The 13,212-nt window shown below is 35.6% G+C and overlaps 1 protein-coding gene and 1 pseudogene across 1 annotated transcript; one reads left to right on the top strand and one right to left on the bottom strand.

Moving 5' to 3' along the window:
* Window positions 1-2,366: 2,366 nt before the first annotated feature.
* LOC107548137 (anaphase-promoting complex subunit 13-like) lies at window positions 2,367-6,030 on the bottom strand (annotated as a pseudogene).
* Window positions 6,031-6,453: 423 nt separating this feature from the next.
* LOC107548136 (lathosterol oxidase-like) lies at window positions 6,454-10,664 on the top strand. Its single transcript, XM_016228688.1, has 5 exons — window positions 6,454-6,653; window positions 6,934-7,151; window positions 7,641-7,773; window positions 8,009-8,109; window positions 9,457-10,664. The coding sequence occupies exons 1-5, from the start codon at window positions 6,473-6,475 to the stop codon at window positions 9,910-9,912; spliced, it is 1,089 nt and encodes a 362-aa protein (XP_016084174.1). The 5' UTR covers window positions 6,454-6,472; the 3' UTR covers window positions 9,913-10,664.
* The last annotated feature ends 2,548 nt before the right edge of the window (window positions 10,665-13,212 follow it).

Genomic DNA, 13,212 nt, shown 5'->3' with positions numbered 1-13,212 from the left:
GTTCTGTGTACCTTGAGATATATATATATATATATATATATATATATATATATATATATACATATATATATATATGTATTGTGTACTTTCTGGGTGTTACAGTAACAGTGGAAGGGAAGCACTGTTTAAGTCATCCTACCTTCATTTTACACAACTAGGTGGTACATGAAATTCTTAATATGGGGGCCCAGAATGTGCATTTTTTCCATTTTGTCCGGACTGTGCCATTACTATTATGTATGATAGGGTTTCATCACAAGCAACTGGATTTCTTTCTTCATTCGAAAACTTTACATGATTTGACTGAACTCTGCTTGGATTGGCTGCTGTTTGTTGTTGGAGGGACCAAACAATGAATGGCGATTGTGATGGCAGATGTATTCATTAAGATATTGGAGAATGCCTGAAGGTAAGAGTGCCAGTGTGAAGTGACACATTTCTCGTCCCACTTTCAGGGAATTGTGTTATTGACGGAGTTTTTGATACATTTAGTGATTTAAAATATGTTTCTGACTGATTTTAGACCAGCACCTTACTTACATTTTTTGTAACAAGCGGCATTACTAAATTCCACATAGATCCATACACTTTATATAAGGGGAACCCCTTACCTGAAAAGTCATTTCATAATGCTGAAAAATTTGTGAATCTGCCAGGTGGGGATAAACCAATATTGTAGTTATTTAAAAGGATATTTTATGATTAGGGGACCCGCTTTTTGTTGTTTTGCAAAGTCGTTGCATATTACCGTTCTGTCAAACAGTAATTATTATTGCATTACGATGCCTTTAAAATTTGTGTTCGAGTATTCAAATGAGCTCAAGCTCACAATGGCATAATTTGTATGTTTGTGGTTGATTCCCTAATAACATCTGTTTTTGTGTTTTGCCAAGCCTTATGAAGTTCATTTTCCAGCATTTTTATGATTGACATTTAATATGCTGTTTTCTTGATTTTGTTTATTTGTTTTAGACTGTGAAAAAATGGTTGGGTGGCGATTGTGGAAAAAAATAAAGGCGCTCATATGTAACCTCTATTTTATGGGACCAAACTGAAATTTTAATGCAGCATCTCCATACTTGCACTCTCCTCATGAGGATTTGACCCTGAAAACTATAGCATTAAAGCTTCGGAGCCTAATTTAATCAAGCTTGTATATGAACCTGCAGTCTGATTTCATTTATCCTCAAATGGCATTTACTCCTTTAACGCACATTTTTGGGGAGGATTTTTTTTTTTTAGTATAGCAAACAAATGAGTTGGCTGAACATAACCAGTATTTCTCTTTAAAACAAATACTTATTCAGCTTACATCTGTAAAATAATACAGCTGCTGTTTGATTTAATTTGGCTGGATTGTTGTAATAAAGACCTCCTTTTAGATAGAATTTGATATGTTAATCTCAAGCCATTATACTATAAATCCATAGCTATTTGGTCACATTTCCCCAAACCTCTACACATCTGCTTAAGGAGCCACCTAGCTGAACGTCTTTCTGTAATACCAAGAAAGTATTATCATACATGTCTACGACTAAAACGTAATATGCTCACAGTTAGCCATGTTTCAAATATATACGTGATAACAAATGGAGCATCTCGGTGTCACCTTTGAACCCAAATAAAATTCAGCTTAGCCTGAAAGAAGGAATGATTTATTGATTCCATTCTTCTTGTGCATTTAATTCAGTTTATTCATCTATTTTACACATGTTGTATTTGTAGTATTTTACCTTAGTACAATCAAAATATCACACAATATAAAGATAGAAGGTTTTTTTCATTCTTGTTTCTTATCCAAATACAGTATAAGGATAATGTTTGGGGTTGGTAAGATTTTTTTGAAAGCGGTCCCATTCTTATTTCACTGCATTTTTTGATACAATTTTGAATCACTTTAGAATTAGTTTTCAATTTTAATATATTCTAAAATGTAATTTGTCAAAGCTGAACGTTCAGCAGCCATTCTACTTTAGTGTCATATGATCCAAAATTGTTATAATATGATGATTTGGTGTTCAAGAAGCATTTATCACTGTTGAAAACTACTTAAAATAGTGCTTAATATTTTTGTGGACCCCGTGATACATTTTTTTCAGAATTCTTTGATGAATAGGAAGTTCAAAGAACAACTTATTTGAAATATAAATCTTATGTAACGGTAAAATGTCTTTACTGTCATCTTTGATCAAATACATTTTTTTGAATGTTTGCATAGGTTTGATCTATACAAGAAGTATTGTGCATTTTAGATACCAGTTTAAAATCTTGAACATTGTGTGAGTTGTAAGAATGCTGTGTGCCATCAAGAATTTAAACAACTAGCACAACTTAATTTGAATGAATACAGCACTTTAAATTTTAAACATTTTATTTATTCTTTAATATCAAAACAATGAAACACTTAATGCAAATCACAGTGGCACATAATCATAATCAAGAAATTATTTTTTTGTATCATAAATCTTGTATCAGTGACCCACATAACGGACAGATACATGGACAGAGCATCTTCACATCTAAGTGCCAATGTTGGGGGTGTTTTCATGCAAACTGCAGGGCGAGATCTGACCACTTCATCTCTTGCTCTTTGACTGACTCAGTCGATCCGCCGTTGTCTTGCTCTGCTTCTGGAAGTTCACTCTGCCAGAAAAAGGTATAAAATAAAGTGAAATCATACAGGTGCATCTAAAAAAAATTACAATATTATGAAAAAAACAAACATTTTTTTGTACCTTATTTCAAAAAGTGAAACTTTCATATATTCTAGATTTATTACATGTAAAGTAGAACATTTCAAACGTTTTTTTGTTTTAATTTTGATGATTAGATCTTACAACTCATGAAAGTCAAAAATCCAGTATCTCAAAATATTAGAATATTTACATTTGAATTTCATTAAATGGCCATCCCTACAGTATAAATTCCGGGTATCTTTTGTTCTTTGAAACCACAATAATGGGGAAGACTGCTGTCTTGGCAATGCTCCAGAAGACAATCATTGACACCCTCCACAAAGAGGGTAAGTCACAGAAGGTCATTACTGAAAGAGGTGGCTGTTCACAGAGTGCTGTATCAAAGCATATTAAATGCAAAGTTGACTGGAAGGAAGAAATTGGGTAGGAAAAGGTGCACAAACAACAGGGATGACCGCAAGCTTGAGAATACTGTCAAGCAAAGCCGATTCAAACACTTGGGAGAGCTACACAAGGAGTGGACTGAAGCTAGAGTCAGTGCATCAAGAGTCACCACGCTCAGACGTCTTCAGGAAAAGGGCTACCAAGCATCTTACCTGGGCTATGGAGAAAAAGAACTGGACTGTTGCTCAGTGGTCCAAAGTCCTTTTTTCAGATAAAGTAAATTTTGCATTTCATTTGGAAATCAAGGTCTAGAGTCTGGAGGAAGACTGGAGAGGCACAGAATCCAAGCAGCTTGAAGTCCAGTGTGAAGTTTCCGAAGTCGGTGATGATTTGGGGTGCCGGGACGTCTGCTGGTGTTGATCCATTGTGTTTTATCAAGTCCAAAGTCGATGCAGACGTCTACCAGGAGATTTTGGAGCACTTTATGCTTTCATCTGCTGACAAGCTTTATGGAGATGCTGATTTCCTTTTCCAGCAGGACTTAGCACCTGCCCACAGTGCCAAAACCACTTCCAAGTGGTTTGCTGACCATGATATTACTGTGCTTGATTGGCCAGCCAACATGCCTGACCTGAACCCCATATGGAATCTATGGGATATTTTCAAGAGAAAGATGAGAAACAGTCGATCCAACATTACAGACGAGCTGAAGGCTCAATAGTGCCTCAGCAGTGCCATGGGCTGATCGCTTCCATGCCACACCTCACATGTTGTCTTTTGTGCTAAAGGAGCCCCGACCAAGTATTGAGTGCATAAATGAACATACTTTAAAAACTTGAACTTTTCTGTTTTGCGAATCCTTTTTTTGAATGATCTTTGGAAATATTCTAATATTTTGAGATACTTTCAAAATAATAATTATATATAATAATAAATAATAATATTTTTGACTTTCATGAGCTGTAAGCTCTAATCATCAAAATTACAACAAACATTTTTTGAAATGTTTTACTTCACATGTAATGAATCTAGAATATATGAAAGTTTCAATTTTTGAAATAAGTTACAAAAAAATTTACTTTTTCACGATATTCAAATTTTTTGAGATGCGCCTGTACAGTGATATCACATAATACAAATGTAAAGCACATTCCACTGCTGACTAGAGTATTAACAGTACTCGCCATCATTGCGAAGATTACTTAAAGCTGCAGTCCATAAATTTTGCCTCTTTGTCACCATCTCGGTTTGAAAACCTGGAATTGCAGCTGGGTGCAGAATTATCTAGCTTGTGTGGGTTGTGAGTGGGTGAATCTAATGTTCTGAAGAGTATGTGTGGCAGTCAGTCACCGCACCGGTGTGGATATTTACTGTACTTCGCAATCACAGATGCTAGCCTACGTCTTGGAATATGACCCAAATAAGAATTTTCACCGTATATTGTCATCTGAACAAGTAACAAGTCTGCCACGTTTGTTCTGACCAACTGAGAAAAAAAGCATTACCATAAATCTCCCTACCAATGGTGATTAAATCTAAAGATGTGTTAGCTCATATCACATCAAACCGTTCAATTATTATACGTTATTCTCAAATGATTAATGTTAACAACATCAGCATTGGTGACTATGAGTATAGTGTGTATTAGCGCGTAGAGTTCAATTTCTGTACAGTCCAATCTCTAATTGTCACACTCTTCGAATTTCATATTAAGAAATTATTTTAATCCAAAAAGCTAATTATGCTCCCTTCAAACTGGTTTTCTTTAAAATACAAATCTTTGTAATCCCAGGCTATCTGTAATCAGAAGCACATTTATAACTGTAATGTAATTTAATTTCCTTCATCTGTGTTTCATAAACACATAATCCTTTCTGGATTACAATCCGCCATCAAAATGATACATTTAATTATTCCAGCTGCTGTGAGAAAAGGCTATAAACGATCGGCCACCTGCAGGATCCTCACATGCGATATAGCCTACTAGCCGGTGTAGTGCCGAAATTTGCACCCTGCCAAATTATGCACCCCCTAGTATTGGTAGGTTTAGGAGTAGGTGTGGGGGAGGGATTAGGCAATCAAGTAGCGACTTCCATAGACATATAAATAGTATTTATGTGTCTATGGCGACTTCAACCAGGGGGTGCGTAATCTGGCATGGGTGCAGAATTCGGCACAACACTTGGACGACAACTTTATGTTTACAGACGTCACGTAATGTCGCAGTGCCATGCTCGAATTTCCCGCGAAAACCTACCCGTACCACTCAAATTAGAAAACATTATTATAAACTAACCGTTGTGAATCGGGCTAAAGTAAGGCGGTAGTTTTGATCACTGGCTGGTTATGTACTTGCTCAAATATTGATTTCGGATCATTTTTAACCAAAAAAAAGTTACGGACTGCAGCTTTAAGATGATACATTTTAACGTACGTAATTCGAAATGCACATATCAAAACTGTAGATGTGATGTTTTACCAGTGGGATTGTGGCATCCTCATATGGCAGTCTTGTCTTCTCTCCAGGCATCATCTGTGAGATCGAGAACTCTTCCATCTCTCTGCACTTCACTGTCCATGATCAGACTTCGGTACACAATCAAAAGATCAAACTACGTTGAAACACTCATCTATCGGAAGTTATGCAGTGCATGGATTTCATAAAAGTACTCTTATTATGAAAGCTATTAAATGATCTTAGTAAAAGTAATAATACGGACCGTGCAGTCTTCTGCCCAGCGTTGCCGTTTGTTGTTATGTCGCTCTCTGATGACTCTCCTATTCATTGGACCTTTTCTGCCTACATAACTATTTTCTACAACATAATCGAGCCGATGTGCTTAGATGAATGAAACTGAGTAATCACACTGTTTCTTTAACAGACTATGATTCATCTGTAAGTTAACGCCATTCAGCGGTGTACGGTTTGTGAACGGACCTTTTCATTGATTCTTTTCAACCGGTTCACAAACCACGTCTAATTGAACCATTCACAAAATTGTTACGAACAAAACGTGACGGAAATGTTTACTAGGTATAAAATATGTGTTACAGCTCTATGCAGAGTTGGTTTTACTAAAACGAACAAAAACATTTCAGAAATGAATTTAGAGTTGTTCAGCCTATCGAAAATATAAATTATATTTCTTTTCTAAATGACTGAATTGTGTCTATAACAAACTGAACTGAGGCAGATTTAAATACAATAACAATAATGAATAATAAAAGCCAATCGAGAAAGTCACAAAGAACAAGATGTGCGCTTCGTGATGATACAATGATACGTACCGACGTCAAAGAATCATTGAATCTGTTTTCAACCGGTTCGTCTAGACGAGCTGTTCAAAAGAACCGAGTCGCAGAAAAGAGTTGGACCTCCTATCTCTAACGCCATGACCAGATTTCGCATCTGTCCAATGAGATGTCAAGAAACGGCCTCGCGCTGTGAGGACGTGAGCCGCTATTGGCTGCGTCCGTTTGTGTTTCTACAGTGGGAGCAGAAGGACGGCCTCTGTGAGGCTTTTAACCTCACGCATTTTCTCAGCTGGTGTGTCTTCAAAAGCACCTTTACAGGTGAGCTGGTTGTTTCTTACAATTACAGCATTTGGTTTCAGACATGAACATGTATTATCAACAATAATACTCTGCATTCATTCTGTTTGCTCTTTTTCTGATTCAGTTTGTCTTAGAAAAGTACAAAGGTTAATATTTACAATATAAGTGCACTGGAGTGTTTGTAGTGTTTTCAGTGTTTGTTAGAATATGGCATTGATGATTAAGTGAATTATTTAAAGGCCTTTTTGTTCATTCACATTTTAGACAGTTAATAATAACACTTGTGTCCAACTCATAGGGTCAAAGATGGACCTTGTGCTCAACGTTGCAGATTATTACTTCTTCACTCCATACGTGTATCCCTCATCATGGCTGGAGGACGAGCCTCTGCGGCAGATCATCGGCTTGATGGTGGTCACCAACCTGGGTGCTGCGATCTTATATCTAGGCCTGGGTGCTTTGAGCTACTTCTTCATTTTTGACCACAAATTAATGCAACACCCTCAATTTTTGGAGGTTTGTTTCTCCATCTAGCAATCTACAGTCTTTAAAAGGAGTATATGTGACCCTGGAGCACAAAACCAGTCTTAAGTCGCTGGGGTATATTTGTAGCAATAGCCACAAATACATTGTATGGGTCAAAATGATAGATTTTTCTTTTATGCCAAAAATCATTAGGACATTAAGTAAAGATCATGTTCCATGAAGATATTTTGTAAATTTCCTACCGTCAATATATCAAATCTTAATTTTTGATTAGTAATATGCATTGCTAGAACTTCATTTGGACAACTTTAAAGGTGATTTTCTCAATATTTAGATTTTATTGCAACCTCAGATTCCAGATTTTCAAATAGTTGTATCTCTGCCAAATATTGTCCTATCTTAACAAACCATACATCAATGGAAAGCTTATAAATCTCAATTGGTTTTGTGGTCCAGGGTCACATATTTATATACGTATATAATATATGTGTATGTTTTTTGTTCTATTTTTGTCCACAGAACCAGGTGCAACGTGAAATAAAGTATGCTCTGTGGTCTTTGCCTTGGATCAGTGTACCAACAGTAGCATTGTTTTTCGCCGAGGTCAGAGGATACAGCAAACTGTATGACAGTGTCGATGAATCGCCACTCGGTGAGATCCTTTGCTTTATCAAATAGGTATATAAAGTGCTGGATATGTGGAAACCACCAGTTTTGAAACTTTAAGGAAAGCTAGGCCAGAAAAATTAAAAATGATTGAATCTGGATGCAACAAACTGACAGCCCTAATTTTAGAAAGCGCCAGTGATGCAGCCTGTCAGATGTGCTTTAGATAATCGTGTTGCTATGGGCATAACCATCTCATACTATTTCTGCTTGTTTTTCAGGATGGTCAGGACTGATTTTCAGCATGGTCTCTTTCCTGTTCTTCACTGACATGTGCATTTACTGGGTTCACAGATTCCTTCACCACAAGTTGATATATAAGGTATTTAAGAGATATATATATATATATATATATATATATATATATGAACTGCCTTGCATTGACATTTAGGTAAATATGAGCAAAGATGGGTAAATTCCTGTTATGTAGTGTTTATATATATATATATATATATAAGTAGATAGTAAATATGCCCTGGTCAAGCTCAGTTACTTGTAGTTTATTAATTAACAACGGGCAAGAAAATGAATAGGTAAAAAAGTATAATTTCTAATAAAGAGTAATGTTACAACAGATTAACAGGGTGATATTATTGAGGACACTGGAAATCTTAACCTATTGAAACAATATTCTCAAAGAAAACATGCTTTGAAAATGATGAGAAAGTAAATAATGATCAAATCTAATTTTGTTATTTTATGTTGGTTTTATGTAATTAAATGTTATTTTAGAATTTTTATATACTATGATGGTATTAACATTTGAATTAGTTTATTTTCAGTTTTCTTTTTTTTTTTGTATGTTTTGGTGATTTTATGCATTTGTCATTTTTTAATCTTTTAATGTCTTTTATTTTGGGTTCAATTTGTCGTTTTAAAACTTCAACTTAAACAATTCAGTCACATTTTTTAAGTTTTTAAAAAAATATATATAATATTTATATTTTATTTTATTCTATCTTTATTTCAGTTATAAAAAACAAAGTATTTTTAATAGTTTTGGTTTTAGTTGACAGAAACCACACTGTTTTAAAAGTTGCTCAGTATCTGGTGCAAAAATGACAATAGAAGCTTTAATGGTAACACTTTACAATAAGGTTCATTAGTTAACTACATTAGTTAACATGAACTAATAATGAACTGCACTTATACAGCGTTTATTAATCTTTGTTAATGTTAATTTCAACATTTACTAATACATTATTAAAATCTTGTTAACATCAGTTAATACACTGTGAACTAACATGAACATCTGTATTTTTATTAACTAACATTAGCGTAGATTAGTAAATACAGTAACAAATGTATTGCTCATGGTTAGTTCATGTTAGTTAATATATTAACTAATGTTTAACTAATGAACCTTATTGTAAAGTGTTACCGCTTTAATTAGTGAAATGATTTTAAATTCACCTAATTCACTGTGATATTGAATAAAAAGTTGAAAATTAACTAATGTTTTCATCTTTATAAAAAATGTGAATTTAATATTTTATCCACCATATTAACATCTGTATGATAGGTACATGGTAATAATGACACACATACATGGTTCAAAATACAACATATTTGATCTATTTTTGAACATGCTTTCAGCTGCCAATAAAAGTGTAGTACTCTCAGCTCCATTTAACTTACTTTTTGTTTGAATCTTTTCCCTCATATACAGTATTTTCACAAACCACATCATGTGTGGAAGATCCCCACTCCGTTCGCCAGCCATGCTTTCCACCCCGTGGACGGATTTGTTCAGGGCCTGCCATACCACATCTACCCCTTCCTCTTCCCCCTACACAAGATCCTCTACTTAGTCCTGTATGTGTTCGTCAACATATGGACCATTTCCATCCACGACGGAGACTACCGCGTGCCCAACCTGATGGAACACATCATCAATGGTTCAGCTCACCACACAGACCACCACCTCTTCTTCGACTACAACTACGGGCAGTACTTCACGCTGTGGGACCACATTGGAGGCTCCTACCGCTATCCTTCAGCCTTGATGGGGAAGGGGCCACACGACCACATTAAAAAACTGATGGCAGAAGGGAAGCTGAACTCAAACGGCGTAAACAGCCAGACTAATATTAATAAAAATGGTGTCCATGTCAAGAAAGAGTAGGTAGGCAGAATAAGCATCAGTTTCACGGTAAGATTTTTGCTCTTAAAATAGGTTCTTATTCACAAGAGACTCTTAGCACTAAAATAATCAGTTCTGCATAAAATTGCCAAAAAGAAGCAAGGACAAAATGTGAATATTTTTGCCAAATAGAAGCATTTGCTATGGCTACCTTGTTGGTATTCTTGCTTTTGTGTAATTTAATATGAATAACTTAAATTAACAGGCTTCTGTCAAGTGAGCGTCTATCATTTCACTGTCATAAACATTCAAAGAATGTATGAAGATTGACAGACTTTCTCTTCCCTTCACCTCAGTTCACCTTTCCATTAGCAGACTCTGACTTTCTCCATAGCTTTGTTTATCTATGAACTGATAAATGGTTCAGAGACCTGGTGAAGGATTTTTGCTCATCTACAGTCATCTTGTTTTAAAAGAGATTCTGTGGTTTGCTTTTGATATGAAATGCACATTCTTTCCAAATAAAAAAATCGCTGTTTCATTGGTGGTGTTATATTGTGCATGGGAATCTGAGGTCAAGTCAGGTTATGTAATTCTGCACTTATTCTTCGGATTGACAGACACCTTGATTGTGGAGAAGAGAGCCAGAGTTACTGCTCAAGTAACGTGATTGTTAATAGCAAACACTGTAGCTTTGAATAGCATAGCAACAATCATGTAACCATCATGGCACACACTAGAGGGTGCTGTTGAATCACACAATATTCAGGTATTGGCGATTAAAGAATGGAAAGGTGCAGAAGAAATGTAGATTCTAGTAGTTTTATTGACAAACCAAATCAGTGAAAAGAATAGCTTTGCCAGAATTCTTGTTTGCATCACATTTACAGCACAATTTTTTTTTTCTTAATAAAGTGTGGGAAGGAATAATCATACAACTTTATTACCGTAAAACAAACAAACTCCAATTAACCATATTTGTTCATTATTTAAATGAGGAGAGAAACCTCTAGGCAATGCATTGTTAGGCAAATTTAATTCATGCTCCTGTTAAAAACATCCTGGCAAGCTAATTAGTGTCTATGGCAACAGTTTATGATTTTTATGACTAATGCATTGCCACAAAGGTTATGACAAGGGATTAGCATTGGAACTAAGACGTAACGGCCGTTGAATCACTTGTTAAAGGTGCATGCAACTTTGATTAAAATGTGTGTTGGAGGGGGGACGGTTACTTGTGCAGTGTTAAACTACAGCATGAAAAGCATGCATTGCATTCAATGCTTTATGGAATAAAAATGAGCTTATAATCAGGTTAATAGTTGAAGTTGGCAGCTTTATTGTGTGGTGAAGTGGCTGGGCTGGCAGGGTTCCTTCAGGTTGAATACTGTGAAAATCAAATGGCATCATGCTTCTACTTCACGTGCTTTTAATGACTTTCTTTGAAGGAATAGTTCACCCAAAAATGAAAATTTGCTTCAAGTTTACTCAACCTCAGGACATCTGAGAGGCAAACTTATTTCTTCATAGGAATGCATTCTTCATGTATCCTCTGCAGTGAATGGGTGCTGTCAGAATAAGAGTCCAAACAGCTGATAAAAACACCACAACTCCAGTGCATCAGGTAATATCTTGTGATGCAAAAAGCTAAATGTTTGTAAGAAACAAATCCATCATTAAGGCGTTTTAAATTTAAACCATCGATTCTGGCCAAAATCCATAATATTGCTTCCTGCATTGAAAAAGTCCATCTCCTTTTGTCCTGTCACATCAAAATCCACAGACATTTTAGTTTAGAACAGTTTTGGACAGCTTTCACTTGCTTGCTCTGTGCTTATTTTGCTCCTGATTCAGATGAGATGCTTCACTGGAGAAAACAATTATGGATAGTATGGAGCAATATTATGGACTCGTATTTTAGCCAAAAGGTTTGAAGTTAAAATCATCTTGATGGATTTGTTCATTACAAACACGCATGCTTCACAAGACGTTAACTGATGGACTGGAGTCGTGTTGGTTACTTGTGGATTACTGTGATGTTTTTATCAGCTGTTTGAGCTCTCATTCTGACGGCACCCATTCACTGCAGAGGATCCGTTGGTGAGCAAGTGATGCTAAATTTCTCCAAATCTGTTCTGATGAAGAAACAAACTCATCTACGTCTTGGATGATCTGAGGATTCATTTTCAGCAAATGTTCATTTTGGGTGAACTATTCCTGTGATATTTTGTAATGTAATGTGCAATTATATCTGTTTTGTTTGCTTAATTTATTTAGCAAGTCTTGTTTATTTTGCATGCCTGATGATTTGAGCTACTCACTATGTCAGAAATTGACCAAGCTTGGTGTCACAGTATGTAAGTTTGCTGCCGTGCTCTTGTGCATATGTGAACTGTTGCGCGCACCCGTGTGTGTGTGTGTGTGTGTGTTTTAGGCAGTGAGAGAGTTTATGAACCCAATCACTGAACTTGAAAATGGTCTTTTTTTTCATGCTGGGTGAAATGGCTTTATTATACGGTGGATGTGCATGCAGGCGTGGGATGCTTGGTGACTCATTTGTATCCTGGCAGCTAACTGAGGTACAGGAACACATCATTTCAAACTTCACACTGTGGGTACCACCAGGAGCACTATTGCTTATTGCACAACAATGCCACATTTTCTTACCCATTATTATGATCGTGAGAAACCCAAAGAGGAAATTAATCATTACATTTCTGTCTACCTCGAATAATCTCCACCCTTTATTTGAATCAGTATCATTGCGTGCTGAACGGAGATTGCTGTACTGCAGCTGCGGCCACTATCTTTCAATTACAGCGCAGACCAATGCTCATTCTGTTGGGCTTCTAATGACATCTGCAGGCTGTTTACAAATGTCCCTTTCACAGAATGTATTTCCACACAAATTAATAAGACCAAGTAACACCTTTAGGAAATCTTTTAATTTCAAAGGTATGAAATCCCGTTGTATGGTGGTTGATACTGATTTGTTTTTGTTTTGGAGGAAAGTTTTTTTTTTTTTTTTTTTTTTTTTTTTTTTTTTTGGTTTTTTTTTTTTTTTGGTCTTGAATTTGAAGTTGTTGTTTTTTTGTGTGCTTTGCTTTTACTATTATTTTTAGAGAAAAATGCATGTCCTATTCATTAATTTTAGTTTACAAATGTATAGGCCTAATTTTAATTGGTGAGAAATTAAAATAAATATTCAAACATTTGATATATTAAAGGATTAGTTCACCCCAAAATAAAAATTCTGTCATCAATTATTCACCCTCATGTCATTCCAAACCCGTCAGACCTTCGTTCCTCTTCGGAACACAAATATTTTTGATGAAATCCGAG

The sequence above is a fragment of the Sinocyclocheilus grahami genome, unplaced genomic scaffold (assembly GCF_001515645.1).
Source record: "Sinocyclocheilus grahami isolate Dianchi unplaced genomic scaffold, SAMN03320097.WGS_v1.1 scaffold344.1, whole genome shotgun sequence".
NCBI lineage: Eukaryota > Metazoa > Chordata > Actinopteri > Cypriniformes > Cyprinidae > Sinocyclocheilus > Sinocyclocheilus grahami.
This window is presented reverse-complemented; position numbering and strand designations above follow the sequence as displayed.

Bases quoted from the DNA above. Each gene is read 5' to 3' on its own strand.
- LOC107548136 (XM_016228688.1), top strand. From the start codon at position 6,473: ATGACCAGATTTCGCATCTGTCCAATGAGATGTCAAGAAACGGCCTCG. The intron at 6,654-6,933 runs GTGAGCTGGTTG...TCCAACTCATAG, and splicing joins CTTCAAAAGCACCTTTACAG to GGTCAAAGATGGACCTTGTG. The intron at 7,152-7,640 runs GTTTGTTTCTCC...TTTTGTCCACAG, and splicing joins AACACCCTCAATTTTTGGAG to AACCAGGTGCAACGTGAAAT.